This window comes from Perca fluviatilis, chromosome 2, assembly GCF_010015445.1.
Source record: "Perca fluviatilis chromosome 2, GENO_Pfluv_1.0, whole genome shotgun sequence".
In the NCBI taxonomy this organism is placed as follows: Eukaryota; Metazoa; Chordata; class Actinopteri; order Perciformes; family Percidae; genus Perca; species Perca fluviatilis.
Window position 1 is genome coordinate 34471896 of NC_053113.1, and position 19488 is coordinate 34491383.

At 39.9% G+C, this 19488-nt stretch overlaps 2 protein-coding genes across 2 annotated transcripts; one reads left to right on the forward strand and one right to left on the reverse strand.

The window, feature by feature from the left end:
* Nucleotides 1–208: 208 nt before the first annotated feature.
* On the forward strand, nucleotides 209–5888 carry LOC120548421 (extracellular calcium-sensing receptor-like). The gene is made up of 8 exons (XM_039784688.1): nucleotides 209–312; nucleotides 1060–1348; nucleotides 1440–1526; nucleotides 1736–1927; nucleotides 2465–2998; nucleotides 3083–3307; nucleotides 4588–4711; nucleotides 4835–5888. Exons 1-8 carry the CDS (start codon nucleotides 263–265, stop codon nucleotides 5734–5736), a joined length of 2403 nt encoding a protein of 800 aa, XP_039640622.1. The 5' UTR covers nucleotides 209–262; the 3' UTR covers nucleotides 5737–5888.
* A 5819-nt stretch (nucleotides 5889–11707) lies between these two features.
* Nucleotides 11708–17064, reverse strand: LOC120551659 (extracellular calcium-sensing receptor). The gene is made up of 14 exons (XM_039789157.1): nucleotides 17049–17064; nucleotides 16136–16262; nucleotides 15745–15901; nucleotides 15373–15537; nucleotides 15061–15213; nucleotides 14774–14974; nucleotides 14335–14604; nucleotides 14005–14193; nucleotides 13727–13857; nucleotides 13461–13557; nucleotides 13156–13279; nucleotides 12533–13005; nucleotides 12373–12453; nucleotides 11708–12064 (listed from the first exon to the last, which is right to left on the reverse strand). The coding sequence occupies exons 1-14, from the start codon at nucleotides 17062–17064 to the stop codon at nucleotides 11708–11710; spliced, it is 2541 nt and encodes an 846-aa protein (XP_039645091.1).
* Nucleotides 17065–19488: the final 2424 nt, after the last annotated feature.

Consider the following 19488-nt stretch of genomic DNA (forward strand, 5'->3'; position numbering starts at 1 on the left):
ACAGCCTGTATATAACTTGTCTAATTCCTTGCTCACTCTCTCTTTGGGAGAATGTGTGAACAATATGACTCCACTTGTGTTATTTCCCTTGCTTTACTCTCTCTGTGTCCTCACTATAAAGTATATCCCAATTTCCAGCTTCACCTCTCCACCCCCATCTGCAACCAAAGTGTGCACACTTCAAAACAGCTTTCAGCCAGGCTTTGTGACCAAGGGTGACTATGTTATTGGGGGGATCTTCCCCCTTCACTATAACCAGGAGATGCCAGACCTCAACTGCACCTACAGACCACCGCCAGTGAAGTGCAATGGGTGAGTTTGTGAAAATCATAGTGGGAGAACTTTTTCCAATTAAATGATGTCTGATTTTGTAGAACAAACATGTTTTTTTCTACAACTCTTGTTGTGCATGGATTGTTCAGCATATATTTGTATTTACCAGATACTACAGTAGTATACAGTAAAGATTTAGCCTGACATGTAAGAAAACATTAGCATATAGGCTACAGTGATGGCTTGTACTGAATTGCATTTTGAGTTTAAGTTAGCGATTTAGGCTTGAGAAAATACAGTTCCAGAGAGAGAGAGACACACAAAAAGTCACAGTAATGCTTTATTTTATGGGTGTGTAAGTCCTTAATCATTTTACAAATAATTCTCTAGAAGTTTCCTGGAGAGAAATATGTAATTTGGTACTATTTATATTTGGAAAATGGGAATTTGGTCTATATTACACAAGCAAATAATTTGAATTAATGACTTGGAAGTGTAATAGTTGAATCTATTTTTCAAATTGCATGAGTTTTCAAGATAACATCATTAGGAAATTACAACAACAAAAATGGCCTGTACAATAAAGCATTACCAAAGAAATATTTTGGTTACATATTACATACAAAGGATAAGAAAATATGGACAAAGCAAAAAAGGATCTGTTCAGTTACTTCAAATTAAAACTTTATCTCTACCTTTAAATTAACCTTTTCTCCACACCTGCTGGGTTCAATGTGTGTGTGTGTGTGTGTGTGTGTGTGTGTGTGTGTGTCTGCTGGGCTACAGCTTTGATCCCAGGGCTTTCCGCTGGGCTCAGACTATGAGGCTGGCAGTGGAGGAGATAAATCAGAGTGCGGAGCTTTTGCCCAATTACACCCTTGGGTACAAAATCTTTGATTCATGTGCATATCCACTGACTGGTCAGAGGGCTGCTGTGGCTGTGTTGAATGGGCTGAGCGAGGATGACTCTCCCATGTGCAGCGGTGCCTCGCCACTCCTCGCTGTGATTGGGGAATCTGGTTCTGCTCAATCTATCGTGGTGTCAAGAATCCTGCAGCCATTCAGAATCCCAATGGTAATGATGACTTTCCCTCTGTAATCCCCCCAAAACATTAGCATGTTACCCTATAATCTGTTTTACTGTACTTTTTCTCTTCTTTACACAGATCAGCTACTTTTCTTCCTGTGCGTGTCTCACTGACAGAAGACAATATCCCACCTTCTTCAGAGTAATACCTAATGACGACTATCAGGTGAGAGTTTGGCCTCAGATCAAAAAGGGTTGAAACTCTTTCAGTCTAAAAATTTATTTTTTGAAATTCTCATATATGTATGTGTTTGTCTGGCAGTAATACAAGAGCAAATATTTATTAAACATACAAATACAATTATGTCAGTTAACCTTTTTTTATGTCTGTGTTTTGAGATCAAGTAAATTGGCACACTTTTCTGTTGAACCCAGGTGAAAGCCATTGCTCAGCTGCTGCTACACTTCAACTGGACTTGGGTGGGGCTGGTGCGAGGGGACCATGAATATGGGCGCTTCGCTGTGCAAGGTTTACTGAGAGAATTACAGGGTACCAAAGTGTGTGTAGCGTACCTAGAAATGATCCCTCTGCTCTACAATCGCAAGAGGGCTCTGGAGATCATGCAGGTAGATGCAAAGATACACTGAGTTAAGTTTAATAGCATTAGAGAGTTTTTAATTACCTCAAGACCCTTTTACAATGTCTGATCACACATCAGTGCCATCCTCTGTGTTTTATAAAATGTTATTTTGTCATACAAATTTAACAATACTGATGTAATTTTTCCCCAAAAGAACCATGCAGATCTGACTTGTTGCACGGTCCAAATTTTCAATTTTCAGAACTTGCCATTTTTAGCATGTAGCTTGCTAGCTCAAGGATTTTTGTTGTTTCCCGAAACAAAGGGATTTTGAGAACGGCAACACACCGAGCAGAAGCTGAGCGACATCCGGCGCGTGAGCCAAGCGCCGGATGTCAATTATCCTGGAAATGTACTTCCGTTGATCCAGACTATACATATAGTGACTTTAAAATAGCAATTAATTCACATCATGTACCTGCGAGTCTTGCTCAATGTCACTTAGTTTTAACCTACTTTTTTTTCTTCCTTTTCCCATTGTTGTGAAACTCCTTCCTGCTTCATCATCTGCCTCTCGATAAAGGTGATGCGTAGCTCTTCGGCAAAAGTGGTGGTGGTATTTTCAGCCGAGGGGGAGATGACACCTTTCTTGAGGGACTATATGAAACAGAACATCACTGGAATCCAGTGGGTGGCTAGTGAGGCCTGGGTCACAGCGTCTGTCTTTACAGGGAGCGAGTATTATCCCTACCTAGGAGGCACCATCGGGTTTGGAATCAGAAAAGGTCATATCTCCAGACTCAGTGACTATCTGCAGAAAGTCAACCCTCAGACGTATCCCAATAATATTCTGGTTAAGGAGCTGTGGGAGGCCCTGTATGGTTGCAATCCTTCTCTGTCACCCGACTCCCATTTGCCTCCCTGCTCAGGGCAGGAGTCCCTGTTGAAGCAGCATTCAGCCTACATGAATACATCCAGCCCAAGAGTGGCCTATAATGTGTATAAGGCTGTATATGCAATTGCTCATTCCCTGCACAACCTTCTTCTCTGTCACCCAGGCAGTGGCCCCTTTCAAAACAACTCATGTGCTCAAAGCAACAACATACACCCCTGGCAGGTATTTTTCTGTTGTTGTTTTTTTATGCTGTTATTGCACTGCAAATATTGTTTGAGCATTTTGTATGATCTATTGGTTTCCAAGCTCCAGCATTACATCCAGGAAGTGACATTCAACATTGCCAGGGAGGAGGTGAACTTTGACCTGAAGGGCGACTCCATACCCTATTATGATATCCTCAACTGGCAGAGAGGCACAGGCGGGAACATTGAATTTGTCAACGTGGGGTTGTTTGACGGAACCAAGCCTGGCAGAGAGGAGCTGGTGATCCAGGAGGACAGGATAATGTGGGCAGGGCATCAGAGTGAGGCAAGCTGCTCACACTGTGTTTTTACCTTCATCAGATGCCAACTGTTGAAGTTCTGTAGGTTGAGGTGGAGGTAAGTCAGGTGGGCAGGATGAGCTGGATCTGATGTGAGTTCCTTCGCATTCATGCAGTCAACAGATTCAAAGCACGCCATACAGCATCACATGTATGGTGATCTAATGCTTCTTGTTGTATTCCTTATGGTGGAACTCTTCTTTAATAAAAATTTGTAATGTTTCATTTCAATGCTGATTGCAGGAAAATGAAGAGTTGCATTTACAACACAAACAAAGGCTGCTATCTTGGAGTACTTTTTTTCAACCAAATTAAATACTGAAACTTAATGTGAGCATATTTTAACCATTTATTATTTTTACCACATTTTTCAAGCCACGGTCAATTGTTTCCACTTGATGATGTTAAATGGATCATTGAGCTATTGTAAAACATACTGAATATAACTTCAAATTTTTAAATAGGTTATTGAAAATAACCAAGTCCTTAGTTTGCAAATTACAGCTATACCTCTCCACTGTTTTCTTTCCATGTATAAAATGCCAGAAACTAGAAAAATGCTCATAAATGTCACAAAGTAGACATTAAGGTCCTTTAAATCCTCAGGCTTGATACACACACCCACACACATTTGATTTGATTTTAAAATTGTCTTTATATGAGTCAATTTCAATAGCAGCAGCAAAAGTACAGTTTATTTTATTAGATGCGCCACAAGTATTCTACATCTGAATCTCTTTTGCTCTCAGCCCCAGAACACATGTAGCTCCCACCTCACCTCTCTCCCCTGATTAGGAGATGCACTTCAGGTGTGGTTGAGAGTGTCCTTGTGTCAATCCTACGCCTCTCCCTTGATTAAGAGATGCGCCTCAGGTGCGTTTGGGGTCCTCAGTGTCTTTGCCAGGCAAGCAAAGAAAACAAAACAACCCAAAGAAAAACACCACACTCAAGACTATTTACAATAAACATATGCAAAAACACCAGCTGCCTGCCTACACTTTGTGACATAAATTGCAAGAGTCTAAAGTGACGTCTGCAAATTGCTTGTTATTTTCAATGAAGTGTACAGAATGCAAAGATATTCAATTTACAGTGATGCTTAACAGAGAAAAGCAGCATTTTCACGTTCGAAAAATCTGGAACCAGCAAATATTGGTGTTTTTGCTTTAAAATGTTTTTTTGGAAATTGTACTAACAGGAATTAACATAATAATTTTAGCAAACTCCTTATGTACTGCAGAGCTGAAAGCCATTGTCTCCTCCCTAGGTGCTGGTGTCTGTATGCAGTACCAGCTGTCTTCCAGGGTCCAGGAAGGCTGTCCGTCGTGGGGAGCCTGTCTGCTGCTTTGACTGTGTACCATGTGACAGTGGCAAAATTAGCAATGAGACAAGTGAGCTTAAAACCAAGCAATACAAATCATAACAATTAAAATCTCATATATTCTATTAACATCAGATAATAATTGAATACCAAATGTTTTGAGCTGCTCTTTTTTTGACCCTATTCCCCTTAGATTCAATAGATTGCACATTTTGTCCCGAGGACTTCTGGTCAAACAACGACAGAACAGCCTGCATCCCCAAGAAGGTGGAGTTCTTGGCCTATGATTCCGTAGGTTTAGCCCTGACAGTGATCTCTGTGATGGGTGCTTGCCTCACTATAGTTGTCTTTGCAGTCTTTTTCTACCATAGAAACACAGCCATCGTCCGTGTGAATAACTCTGAACTCAGCTTTTTCATCCTGTTCGCTTTGACTCTGTGTTTCCTGTGTTCCCTGGTGTTCATTGGAGAGCCAACAACTTGGTCCTGCATGCTGCGCCACACTGCCTTTAGCATCACATTTTCACTTTGTATCTCTTGCATCCTGGGGAAGACCCTAGTGGTGTTGGCTGCTTTCACTGCCACCAGGCCAGGGGACAACATCATGAAGTGGCTGGGGCCCAAGCAGCAGAGGGCCATTATCTTCAGTTGCACTCTAATTCAGGTGGTTATCTGTACTGCCTGGCTCATTAATGCGCCCCCTTTTCCATCCCGAAATACACAATATGAACGCTCAAAGATCATACTGGAGTGCAGTGTGGGCTCCAGCCTTGCATTCTGGTGTGTTCTGGGATATATTGGTCTACAGGCCTGTCTGTGCTTTGTACTGGCTTTTCTGGCCCGTAGGTTGCCTGGCAAATTCAATGAGGCCAAGTTCATCACTTTTAGCATTCTGATCTTCTGTGCTGTGTGGCTAGCATTTATCCCTGCTTATATCAGCTCTCCTGGAATTTATGCAGATTCAGTGGAGTCATTTGCCATTCTGGCTTCCAGCTTTGGCTTGTTGTTTTGCCTGTTTGCTCCAAAATGTTACATTATTTTACTGAAGCCAGAAAAGAATACAAAACAGCACCTCATGGGAAAAGAAAAGAAGTAACATATAAATTAACCTTTAAACATTCTATTCAATGTTATTTTAAAATAGTTTTAGCAAATTATGAATAATGTCACATTTGTATTGACAAGCTAGTTGTATACAACTAATAATTCAGCATTGCAACTATAGTACAGTGTAGATAAGAATAAATAAGTATAATTCCAAGGAGCATGTCACTTTAATGTATATTTTGAAGAAATAAAGATATTTAGTGGTGACTTTGTGAGGCTGAGTTTGTTTGGAAAAGACGTTCTGCTGATCTTCTACCCTGCTACACCCATGAGCTTTATTTTGGATTGATCCAAGGTCAATGAGTTTAGAATTGTACACACTATACAAGGAAATCAATAATAATTAAATAAAAATGTATTCAACTGTCCCAAACTTAACTGTTGAACTGTCCTCAATTATTAAGCCAATGACTTCTATTTATACAAAATCTTTAGAAACTGGAATAATACCAAATTAATTGAAAATTGCTAAAGTAGATCCTGTACTTTTTGGAGACCGAAGTTCATTTAATAATTACCCTCCTAGTTTTGTACTTCCATGTTTCTCCACGATTTTGGAAAAAGTTGGTTTATAATAGAATGATGAAACATCTGCAGAAGTGCAACATCCTGTATGAACATCATTATGGATTTAGGAAACATTATTCTACAGAAATGGCTGTGCTTCAACTGGTTGACAAAATACATACTGCATTAAATAACAATAAATATGCCTTAGGAATATTTCTTGATTTATCCAAAGCTTTTGATACAGTTAATCATGATATCTTACTCCAAAACCTCTTACACTATGGATTTGCTGGAATCCATTATACATGGTTTTGCAATTATATTCATAATCACAAAGAGTTTGTTAATATCAATGGATGGACATTTAATAGAGCCACTATATATAATATGCGGGGTCCTACAGGGATCTATTCTAGGACCACTTCTGTTCCTTAATTATATAAATGACTTGTCTGCAGCATTATCCTCCTTGTTTCCCATCATTTTTGCTGATGATACCAATTTATTGTTTTACCATTCAGATTTTTCTGTCCTCATGGCCAAAGAAAATTCTGATTTAGGAAAGATTTCCAAATGGTTTCAGTTAAACAAATTATACCTTAATGTTAAAAAAAATAACTTCATCACATTTATAGTTCTTTGCAGTTTACATTGGAAATGATTCAATTACCCAGGGTTCATCTACAAGTTTTCTTGGAATCCTGATATATGATAGTCTAAGCTGGAAGAAGCATATTTATTTTGTTTGCAGTAAGATTTCTAAATCCATTGGCATCATTGGCAAATTTCGAAGTTTGGTTCATCAGAAATGTTTATTTACTCTTTATTATAGCCTAATTCATCGATAGCCCATGTATTGCAAAATTATTTGGGGAGGTACTTATCCAAGCTACCTTGATAAGCTATATACTATGCAAAAGAAATTTTTCAGAATTGCCACATTTAGTAGCAGGACTGACAATTCAGCCCCTCTCTTTAAAGAGCTCAAGATTCTATCAATCTTTAATAAAAATAAGTAACAAACTTATGTTTTTATTTTCAAAATTTTGCACCAGCAGCTTCCCTTTTGATTTCTTGTGTTGTATTTTTTTCAGTCTAATGCTGACGTACACAGTTATAATACAAGACATGCCAAATATTTACATCTTTCAATGTTCCATTCTAGGCTCTGTCAATTCTCTATTAGAAACAGGGGAGCACAACACTACATTTCAGTCAACTTCTGTCAAAAAATATAAAAAGAGGCTTAGGACCTGTTTTGATCTGAACTATTCATATATGATTTTGTTTGGCATTCTTGTCTCTCATGACTACTCACACATGCGCACATAAGTCCACATATCCTCATTGTATCTATATTTTTGTAATTTATGTCATGCCTTTGTTGTTTATCTAGCCAACCTACTTTTTAAATTCAGTGCTTACTTGTGTTCAATTTGTTGATGTTTGTTTAGGACTGTTGTAATTGTAACTGCTCATTATATATTTTGTACTTCTCTTCCTTAGGTGAGATTCCTTCTATAAGCCCCTAGGGGTTTTCTTAATCTCACCTGCACAATCTTTATTTTAAATAGTTTTCTTGTGTTACTGTTGTTTTGATTTTATTGTGCAAAATAAACAAATTCAATTCAATTCAAAAGACTATGATATTTGCAAAATACTATGTGCTTTGTTACATGGTCAGACAGATATGTGTACCTAATTTCAGTTATTACTCAACTGTTTGTAGAGAAAACCAGATTACCATAAATAAATAAACATGGCTTTTAGATTATGATGTTGAAATGCACACGGACGGAGGAGCATGGGGCACAATCACACAACACAGGGCCAAAAGCAACAGGGCAATCAACAGAAAAAAAGATGCACAATTGTGCACAAAGATGATCATGATTAAAGGTGGGTGAAGTTAAAATGTCAGCTTCGTATACCAAACTGTTAATTAATGATGATTGTATTATGGGCTGTTGTGATCCGATATTATCATCTTGTCCTAAAAATAATTAAAACAGCATACTTTTAGCATGAATTGTTATCGGAGCTGACAGGAAGGCAGCTGGATAGATTCGTTTCCTTGTAGAAGTTTATTACATTCTAGCCATTATTAGACATTAGCTCTGTATTTTCCATTCCAGGCAAGCTGGATTTCCCCTCACTTGCTGGTGACCACATCCCCCCTTCGTCTCTAGAGTCTGATAGCCCCTTGTCGTCGCCTCCAGTCTCCATGGCTGTGTCCAAGCAGTCCATCTGTTCCAGTAACCGTTGCTCTGGACGAGACGACCCTCTTCACAACCAGGCTGCATGCAGTTTAATCCCTCCCCCTCGTCCGGTTCAGGTCTACAAGCCGGAGGGGGCATGCTCTGGATGGCACACCCCCTCCCTGGAGGAAGTCATGGAGCACGCTCCTGGTCTGCTGCAATGGTCCATGCCACTGCTAAGGTTCTACAAAAAAGTGTTTTGGTGGTTTTGTAGTCTCACATTACCAGACCTATCTCCACAGCACTATGGACATACAGTGCCTTGCGGAAGTATTCGGCCCCCTTGAACTTTTCGACCTTTTGCCACATTTCAGGCCTCAAACATAAAGATATAAAACTGTAATTTTTTGTGAAGAATCAACAACAAGTGGGACACAATCATGAAGTGGAACGAAATTTATTGGATATTTCAAACCTTTTAAACAAATAAAAAACTGAAATATTGGGCGTGCAAAATTATTCAGCCCCCTTAAGTTAATACTTTGTAGCGCCACCTTTTGCTACGATTACAGCTGTAAGTCGCTTGGGGTATGTCTCTATCAGTTTTGCACATCGAGAGACTGAAATATTTGCCCATTCCTCCTTGCAAAGCAGCTCGAGCTCAGTGAGGTTGGATGGAGAGCGTTTGTGAACAGCAGTTTTCAGTTCTTTCCACAGATTCTCGATTGGATTCAGGTCTGGACTTTGACTTGGCCATTCTAACACCTGGATATGTTTATTTGTGAACCATTCCATTGTAGATTTTGCTTCATGTTTTGGATCATTGTCTTGTTGGAAGACAAATCTCAGTCCCAGTCTCAGGTCTTTTGCAGACTCCATCAGGTTTTCTTCCAGAATGGTCCTGTATTTGGCTCCATCCATCTTCCCATCAATTTTAACCATCTTCCCTGTCCCTGCTGAAGAAAAGCAGGCCCAAACCATGATGCTGCCACCACCATGTTTGACAGTGGGGATGGTGTGTTCAGGGTGATGAGCTGTGTTGCTTTTACGCAAACATAACGTTTTGCATTGTTCCGAAAAGTTCGATTTTGGTTTCATCTGACCACAGCACCTTCTTCCACATGTTTGGTGTGTCTCCCAGGTGGCTTTTGGCAAACTTTAAACAACACTTTTTATGGATATCTTTAAGAAATGGCTTTCTTCTTGCCACTCTTCCATAAAGGCCAGATTTGTGCAGTATACGACTGATTGTTGTCCTATGGACAGAGTCTCCCACCTCAGCTGTAGATCTCTGCAGTTCATCCAGAGTGATCCAGGGCCTCTTGGCTGCATCTCTGATCAGTCTTCTCATTGTATGAGCTGAAAGTTTAGAGGGACGGCCGGGTCTTCGTAGATTTGTAGTGGTCTGATACTCCTTCCATTTCAATATTATCGCTTGCACAGTGCTCCTTGGGATGTTTAAAGCTTGGGAAATCTTTTTGTATCCAAATCCGGCTTTAAACTTCTCCACAACAGTATCTCGGACCTGCCTGGTGTGTTCCTTGTTCTTCATGATGCTCTCTGCGCTTTACACGGACCTCTGAGACTATCACAGAGCAGGTGCATTTATACGGAGACTTGATTACACACAGCTGGATTCTATTTATCATCATAAGTCATTTAGGTCAACATTGGATCATTCAGAGATCCTCACTGAACTTCTGGAGAGAGTTTGCTGCACTGAAAGTAAAGGGGCTGAATAATTTTGCACGCCCACTTTTTCAGTTTTTTATTTGTTAAAAAAGTTTGAAATAGCCAATGAATTTCGTTCCACTTCATAATTGGGACCCACTTGTTGTTGATTCTTCACAAAAAATTACAGTTTTATATCTTTATGTTTGAGGCCTGAAATGTGGCAAAAGGTCGAAACGTTCAAGGGGGCCGAATACTTTCGCAAGGCACTGTATATATACATTACAGGATAGGAAAAAAAACTGTGATGTTGGCATTTCTTTAAACCAATCACAATCACGGCGCTACGCTCCGGTTGCAAAGACGGTGGCTCTACAAAATGGCCTCGGGAAGGAACTTCTTTAGGTGTAACATTTGCACCCCGTAAAAGAAAACGCCACATACAATATTAAATGAAGTTAACTGTTCACAAAATACAATAATATGAGCTATTTAAATTAGCTGTATACATGGTTACACGTAATTTGCTCTGTATCACCATGTGTATTTTGTCCATAGAAAAAAAACGGCAACACACATCGCCGGAACAAAATTAACGTTGTTGATCCAGACTAGTGGTTTTGTGACACTGTTTCAAATCACTAAGCTTCCAGAGTATCTGTACCAGTCATGGCCCCAGAAAAAAATAGTTTTCAAGCTCAGTGCATAGAGAGGATAAAAACACCAATACCTCTTATTATTAGAAATCTAATAGAAGAAATTAACTTCTCCCCAGATAAAGGGTTATAGTTTATGAGATGCTGTACAGCAGTGGTTCTCAACCTTTTCTGGACCAGCCCCCCCCATCCATTTTACAGGTCCCATTTTTCAGGTCCCTGGATTTACCCTACAGAGATCTGAAGAGCTGTTAACCATAGTCCTCATAAATCCACTGGAGTTAAAAAATGCCAACACAAACAAAACGCAAGGTAACGTAAAAGAGTGAAATCTGGCAGAATTTCCAACGGCAATGGAGCAGTCCCAGAAGTAGATATAGACTACAGTGGCGTAAACTGGCAGGTTTTAATGTTGCAGACCACTGTTTTTTAAAAGTAGTTTAAAGTGTAAACTCGTATTGTTGTGATCTTTGGTGTAAACTCGCTTTAAAACAAACGCCCCCAAGGGCACCTCAAAGCCACCCTCTGTCATCCTTTGACGCCCCCTGGGGGTGGGCTGTACCACCACATTGAGAAACAATGCTAGTAACAGGAAAAGGTATTCACACACTCCAGTCATATTCATTTACAGTAATTAGGCAAACTTTCAGTCAGGTCCGTACTACAATTCAAAACATGGGACTGGTTTAATGTGGCATTTTATTTTGTTTCACATTAAAATATTAAAACTTATTTAAATGTATTTTCATAATTTCAAATTGAAAAGCAGGTGCTTTTGTTTGCTTGATGGCGACTTAAAATGACCACCTATAACAACATAATTTCTTTGTATATGTTTCTATTTGTTTTTAAGGTATGTCATGTCTGTGTCTTTTGAATGGACCTTGAGTTTTGAATAAAACGTTGATGATGATAAATGTTAAGTTCATGTAAGATATTTTCTAGTCATGCCTTTCTTTATGTTCCTCTGAGGCTGCAATAATATTATATAACATTTGGGTACAAAAATACAAAGTAACAGTCCAAAACTTGAAGCTAATATAGCAAATACTTCCACAGCCACAGTGAACTTCCCAGGAGAGCTAACATAAGCTGGAATGAAAGAGATCCAGACGGCCAAGAAGATCAGCATGCTGAAGGTGATGAGCTTCGCCTCATTGAAGGTATCAGGTAGTTTGCGTCCGAGAAACGCAAGGAGTAGGCATATGAAGGCCAGCAGACCAATGTAGCCCAGGACCAGATAAAATCCAGGGGGCCATGGTTCCTTACACTCCACAACAATCTAAGTATGTTCAACAATATATACAGATCAATTAAAACATATAGTGCAGTTTGTATCAGGGTGTGAAATAATAATGTTATGTGAATATGTTGGGTTCCTTTCTGATTTCAATAACAAACATTAAAGGAACATGCCGACTTATTGGGACTTTAGCTTATTCACCAGAATCCCCCAGAGTTAGATAAGTCCATACATAAAGTCCCAATAAGTCGGCGTGTTCCTTTACAGCCCTTATGTGTATGATTTGAATATGTCTGACTCCTAATGGTAGTATCATAAAAGACATTATAGTATGCTGTAATTCTTACTTTTCCAGTCGTGGCTTGATAGTTTGGGTTCTTGAATGGGAAGGGAGCTGCGCCCAAAAGCCAACCAGCACAGAGACAAACCTGATGGCAAGATGGAAAGATGAGCAATTCTTTAAAAACACACAAAATAATAAAGTAGTCAACAAAATAGCTCTCCCACCTGAGGAGCTGTAGTGCAGAGGATCAGAATCCTCTGTTGAGAGGGACCAAACAACTTCAGACCCCTGGAACCAGGTGCATTAGCCCGGAAGGCCAAGAGAACCACGATGGTCTTAACGAGGAGGCAGGACAGACAGAGGACAAAGCTGATGCCGAATGCTGCCTGGCGGAGCCTGCATGTCCACATAGATGGCTGGCCAATGAACAGAAGGGGACACAAGAAGCAAAGCTTGAGTGACAGGAGAAGCAAGAAACTTATTTCTGAGTTGTTGGCCTTGACAATCGGTGTGGAACGGAAACGGTAGAAGACAGCAGTGACGATGGTTGTCATGACGACACCCAGCAATGTGAGGGTGACAAGGATGATGCCCATGGTGTCGTGGAAAGACAAGAATTCTTCGATTCCGGCTATGCATTTCACCTTGTCTTTGTCTGACCAGTAGTATTCAGGACATTTTGTGCACTCAGTGGAACCTTTGGAGACACATACAGTAGATACACACTGTGTAAACACACACAAACTCTACACAACAGTTTGCTTCCAAATAACAACAACATTTTTTTCTGGTTTTAATGGCCTTTTGCTTAGAAAATATATGAATACACAAAGCAAGTATGGGCTACCAGTCTGGTTGGTGATCTGTCCATCTGCACAAGGCAAGCAATCAAAGCAGCAGTGGGGCTCTCCTGGACGTCTGGCCTGCCTGCTGCCAGGGGAGCATGGAGCACTACACTGAGATGCAGGCACCTGAATAAAAATAGGTGCAAAATTACACATCAAGATTTGCTTTGCTGCAGAATAGATGCTTGTTTTTCTACTGAAGAAAATGAACAGCAATTTTAATAATCAGGTAATAATTTCAATGTTCTATCCTGTAAAGAAACTTAAATCATTTTAATGATATTGTTTTAGGGGACATATGACCCACCTGTGACTGTCCTTTTGTCCACACAATGGTGTTCTGCTCTATCTGCAACTGTCTTCTCAATGGAGCCGAACCGTCATAGCTTCCCACTTTAATAAATCTAAACACAGCATGGAATTATTTTAAAATGTAATTAGGCCACACAAGTGACACGTATGTATCATAACTCAGATGAATGCGTAAAAAGCCGAAATACACATACAAAATTGTAGCAATCATGAATCCTTAAACACAGTTGCATTCCTGTCTATTAAAGTATAATATTTCACCTAATTATCCCCTTGCTATCCTTCTGCCAGTTAATGATGTCATAGAGAGGGACCGGCTCTCCGTTGGAGTCAAAATATACCTTCTCCTCAAACTGGTTGGTAAAATTCACTATCTTCAGATGATGCAGCAACTGTATGAAAGGAGGAAGAAAAAACAAAGAACAAAAGAGAACAGCAGGCCAAAAGAATGATCCAAGAACCCAAGGAAACATTAAAATAATTACATAGCCTAATTCAAATAAACAATTGATTAAGATATTTTTAGTGGTTCAACTTACCTGCCTAGACGTAAATAATTTGTGATTATCACATGTTCCCTTGTTATGTCCTGCAGAATCACAGTTCAATAAAGTGTGCAGTGCATGGGCAATGGCGTATACAGCTTTATACACATTATAGGATACATCTGATACATCCGTAAAACTGCTGTTAGTGTACCTCAGATCCTCTGAACCAGTGCAAACAGGCTTTTCAGCAGCACCTTTATAGTTTTCATCAGCAGACTCCTTGACCATGCTTGTTTTTCCTACAATAGGTCTGACCAAGTACCCAGAATTGTTTTGAGAGTCTGTTTTGTAACCAAAAGCATTGAATTCAAAGTTATCCACTGCTTGATTTTCTTTGGAGTGGTCTTCTTTAAACTCTAGCCTGCAGCCAAACAGCTCTTCCCAGAACATGTTGACAAATGTCATCCCAGGTTTGGGAGAGGGGTAGACATTCAACAGGAATTCTTTGAAGCCGGGGATCCTGACTGTAGGGAAGGAGAAGCCCAGCGTGCCCTCTAGAACAGGGTGAAAGTGGGAAGAGGTCAGCAGGCTAGCGGTCACCCAGGCTTCACTAGCTACCCACTGGATCCCTGTCACATTTCTCTGAGCCAGCTGGAAAATAAGGCACACCCAAAGAAATTTGATAAGAAAACAAACAAATGAGCATGAGCACCAACAATCTTTTGGCACTCCTAATTATCATATTATTACTTTAAATACTGCATAAAATAGCATATGTTATGCCTATACATATACATTAACAGATATATAGAGTGGTTACCTCTAAGAAAAGATCCAGCAGCTGTCCCTCCGTGGCAAAGACCACCATTACCCGTGCGGTTGAACTTTGCAGAGTGTCTACCATCTCCTGTATCTCAGCCGCTGTGGGGGATGTTGGGATAGTCTGATGAAATGCCAGACACCCACCTTGTTGTCTAAACTGATTAGAAAATGCTTGGATGCCATACTGACTGTAGTCATCCTGAAATATATAGAGAAATGTTTTGTAAATCACGTTATTGTGTTAACTGACTATTGATGGGGTAAAAAAAAAAGTCCTTATCTCACCGTGGTCCCTATTGTGCCGACCCAGAGCCAGCCTAAGAAGGTGACCAGCTGAACAAGACCTCTAACTTGAAAGAAATCACTCGGCACAGTCCGCAAGAATGACGGGTACATATGCTTGTCAGAAAGACAGGTACAAGTGGCAAAATAACTCACCTATTGGGAGACAAAGTTAACTGTATTGAGATAAGACAAATACCAAAAACAAAACCGTATCAAACATTGTTGTGTTATTTATTTTTAAAAAACAAGTAGTGGAAAGGACATCCTATGTGAAAATATAGTACTGTGTCTACTTTTTCATTCCTTTCTTACCAGTGGGAGGTTGAAAGGGCCAAGAGTTTGAGCTACAGCTCTTGTAGGGGAAGAGGATGCAAGGCCGATCACAGCAGGCACAGGAGAATCAGCCAGACATAAGGAAAAACTTTGAGATTGTGTATTTGTATCCATTTTCTCCTCTGTTACGTTTCCATTTATGTACTTTCCATTATTTTCAAGACTGTGAGGCATTGCTTCACTAATTTCACTGCCTCTATGTTTCACTGTGCTCAGCATCCTTTTCTTTCTTTTGTTTTCTCCTGTCTTTACCCTCTCTGATCTTGTACCCCTGTCATTGGGCATATCTAATCTTGTTTCAATTTCTGACATTTGTTTCACCTCACTCATCACAGCTTTGGAGTAACTGACTAAAGACAAAAGAGCTTGCAGGCTGGTGTGGACATCGTCACAGCTGTCTATGATCCGGTAGCCTAGTTTAACACCTGGTAACAGACTTGAATTACGGTTAATTTCCTCCACTGCAAACACCATGGCCATCATCCAGTGGAAGGCTCTGTGGTCAAAGCTGCAGAGAATTAAATAAAATTGAATGTAGTCTCTTCGTCATGAGAAACAAAAGGAAGTATGACAGCACAATATAAAAGCATGAGAACAGTGTAAGAGCAATACAGAGATACAATCACAGCAAGAGGGAATTATTTCAGTGATTTCAGTTTGTGTAAAAATAAAAAATAAAAATGAAAAAAAACATTTTTTAAAGTGGGACCATACCAGATATCAACAGTATCCTCACACTTACCCACTGCAAGGTGTGAGCTGAGGTTTGCTGTGGTAGCTGTGCTGTGGCTTAGGAGCTACATAATGGAGAGGGAAAAGCCCACCAATCACAACATCCCCTTCCGACTGCAGGGCCAGAGGCTCACTATCTGACAGTTTCACACACTGAGGTAAGGTAGAACCAGCACCACTCACTCCCTCTATCCCCAAACCACTCAGTCTCTCTATTAAAGTATCTTCTTCTTTCACCACACCTCTCTCTAAACTTAGTGCTTCCCTTTTCTTTACATCAGAGAACACTGAAAAAAGAAGGCTAAATAATGCCCAAAGAAGCAGGTAGAAGCCCCTACAAGGGTAGAATGCAGTGTCCATACTGACCCCATTAAGACTGTGTGTACTGGAGAAGATGGTTCTCCAACATATTCTCTGAAGAGCTAATGCAGTACACTATATAAAAACTGATGCCTGCATCATTTCTTAGGTCATATGAGTCATCGCTGGATAAACCAATCACAATGAAAAGCTATGGTGCAAGAGAGAGGACAATACGTGGCTCACATCAAGCAGACTATATTATTGACATTATATATTATTCAATTTTTAACAACAAAACATTTAATCACAAACTGTAATAAACACATAAAGGAAATGAATGAGCAGGATTTAATTTGTTGGGTTTTGGGTGTCTACTTTGTGTGTTAAGCCTCTTGCACATGATCCGCTGCAAAACCGCGAGGTATGGCTCAAAGCAAAGAGGCAGAGCGCAGCGCAGGAGCGTCCGGGGGCACAAAACCAGGATAAGGGATTAAGCCGGGATATTCAGGTTATCCTGGATGAATTATTCTTTGCAGCTAGCCTGCTCCAGAGCAGGCTAACAGGCTGTGCAGCGGACTCAAAAAGGGGACTTTTAGCGTCAATAACAACGACAATGGCACCTGACCAAACGTCCATTTTTACCAAATGTGAGTGAGAATGTATTGGAATGCCACACTTCTTAATCATTTTATTTTGGTGCTGTGACTTGTCATCTTCAAGCTTGGGAGTGAGAAAAAAAAACATGAATAATAAAAGGCTACATATAATAATATATAATATGCTTACAGTGTGTATTGAAGTCACTTACTTATTTTTCTAGTTTTTGTCCAGTCATGTTTGTTCTGTTTGAACATTAATTGTAGAAAGATATTTAGAATTAGACATAGCTTATGGAGATTTGTGCATGGTTGTAAAACATATTCTCGCATTATGAATAAGGGTTTGAAATTAAGCCTAGTCCTTAGGGTAAATTTCCAGAGGAACAAGAATTCCCTCTGCTCACTTTTAAGGCAAAGTAGGCTAAATAATAATACATTTTATTTATATAGTGCTTTACAGGCTACTCAAAGACACTTTAGTGTAAAACCAGCACATTTAGCACATAAAAACAGATACAGCAATAAAACCAACACTTAAAACAAGCATATTAAAGCAATTAAAATGTGTGTACGAACGAATGTACAACTTTGTAAAAACGTGGAGTGACTAGATTATTAAAGTTTTTTAGGAAGTCCGCTATTGTCTGTCGGGCTTTTTTTTCCGTTTGATAACAGCCGTATTTCCCTTTTTGCATATTATATGTTTCACATCCTCGTAATTTTCCATTAGAAGCTGCTGCTCAGCGGGTAAAACATATGCTGCACACGTCTTCTCCATCTATTTAAGAAAGCCGTGAACGTGCACTTATCCTAGCTATCTACACCTGGCTTGACATAGCTTCACCTACTTATCCTGCCGATTAAGCCGCGATGAGTGGATCACACTAAGTCAAGCTGCGCTTTTTCATTTATCCTGGATTTCTTCATTCTACTTTTGTGCAACAGGCTCCTGGAATTGGTTGCGCCTTAAAATGTCAGCAGGAACGAGCGTTGCACGATGCCAAGGGTAGTGCTGCGCCTAGTTGGGAGGTATAGAAAAATAATGGAACAGCCAGCGCAAAGCAGTTTTACCATGGATAAAGTGTAGGCCGCTTCCGACATTGGAACACTAAAACACAAAGCTAAAACTGGATCAACTCCAGGTTGCCATGGAGAATATAAATTCCAGGATGATAAATATTTAAATGGAAACATTTTCTGTAATCACAGTGACTCACCAGAACTATGAAAAATCTGTTAGGGACCGTTCGGTATTTATGGAATGGACCACCAGAGGAAAATCGGGGAGGGTCTTGTCTTTTTATTCTTTGTTGAGGGGAGGGTCATCCAAAAAAAAATTCTCAAGAGGGGGGGGAGTTAACCAACTTTTGTATTCATAGAAACAGCTAAATTTCAAAGTGGCTTGTTTGGTGCATATTTTTCCATGTAGCGCTCAGTCTCGGCCCTCCTTCGCTACCAGATGGGTCTGACCCATGAGTTTGGCTGTGTGCAGAGGTGTATAGTCCAGGTGCCAGAAAGTAAAAATCCTGCCATGTTTTTGGATCTGCCTCTACATCTAGAACAGGTGTTTTCACTAACGAGCTCATCTACCTGGTAGAGGAGCTGGTTTAGTGATGGTTGGGACAGCTGCTGGACAGGATTTCTACTTTCTGGCACCTGGACTATACACCTCTGGCTGTGTGGCACAGGGAGCACTGCCCCCCTGGTGGCTGAAACGGATAATTGCATTGTTTAAAAAATGAGTGGAATAATTACGTCTGGCATGACCAGATATTTTATAAATATCTTAGCTAAATAACACAAAACAAGTAAATGGTGGTAGGTAATACATATGATTTCATATACTGCTTTAGTAAAAAAAATATTTCCTGGCTGACGATGCGAGCAGCAGTATGCAAAAAACGAAAATGAATGTTGCTAGTCTGGACATCTTACCATGCCAAGGTTGCAATAAAGATTTCCTAAATGCCACATTTGATGTCAGCTTACTAACTGATTGCGGGTTTTGTGTAGATTTGGACTTACGTTTATTCCACTTTGTTTAAGCGGCGAAGTGGAGGAAGCCTAGTGAGGAGTCCATAGCAACCAGTTTGTGTGTTGAATGTTACCCAGAGTGCTTTCCTGAATGGTCTCAATGTTTTATTGTTTTATTTAACGTGAATACTAGTTTACTAGAGGAGTAACTTAGTATTTGAAGTAATGCAGGAAGTGTGCATTTAGTTTTCATGCTTATTATGTTTCCACAACAACGTTAGTGAGTAAATCTACTGAAATGGCCACCACACCATAACAGAGGAGTGTGATGCATCAGATGAGAGTGCATAGGTTTAATCATGTATATCGTTGCTGTAAAAAAACAATGGTAACCTGTATATCTTTACCAAGCACAAACCAGTATAGAAGGTATTGATAAATTGTTTGGGGAGTGTCATGCCTTTTTTCAAAATCATTTTGGAGGGTC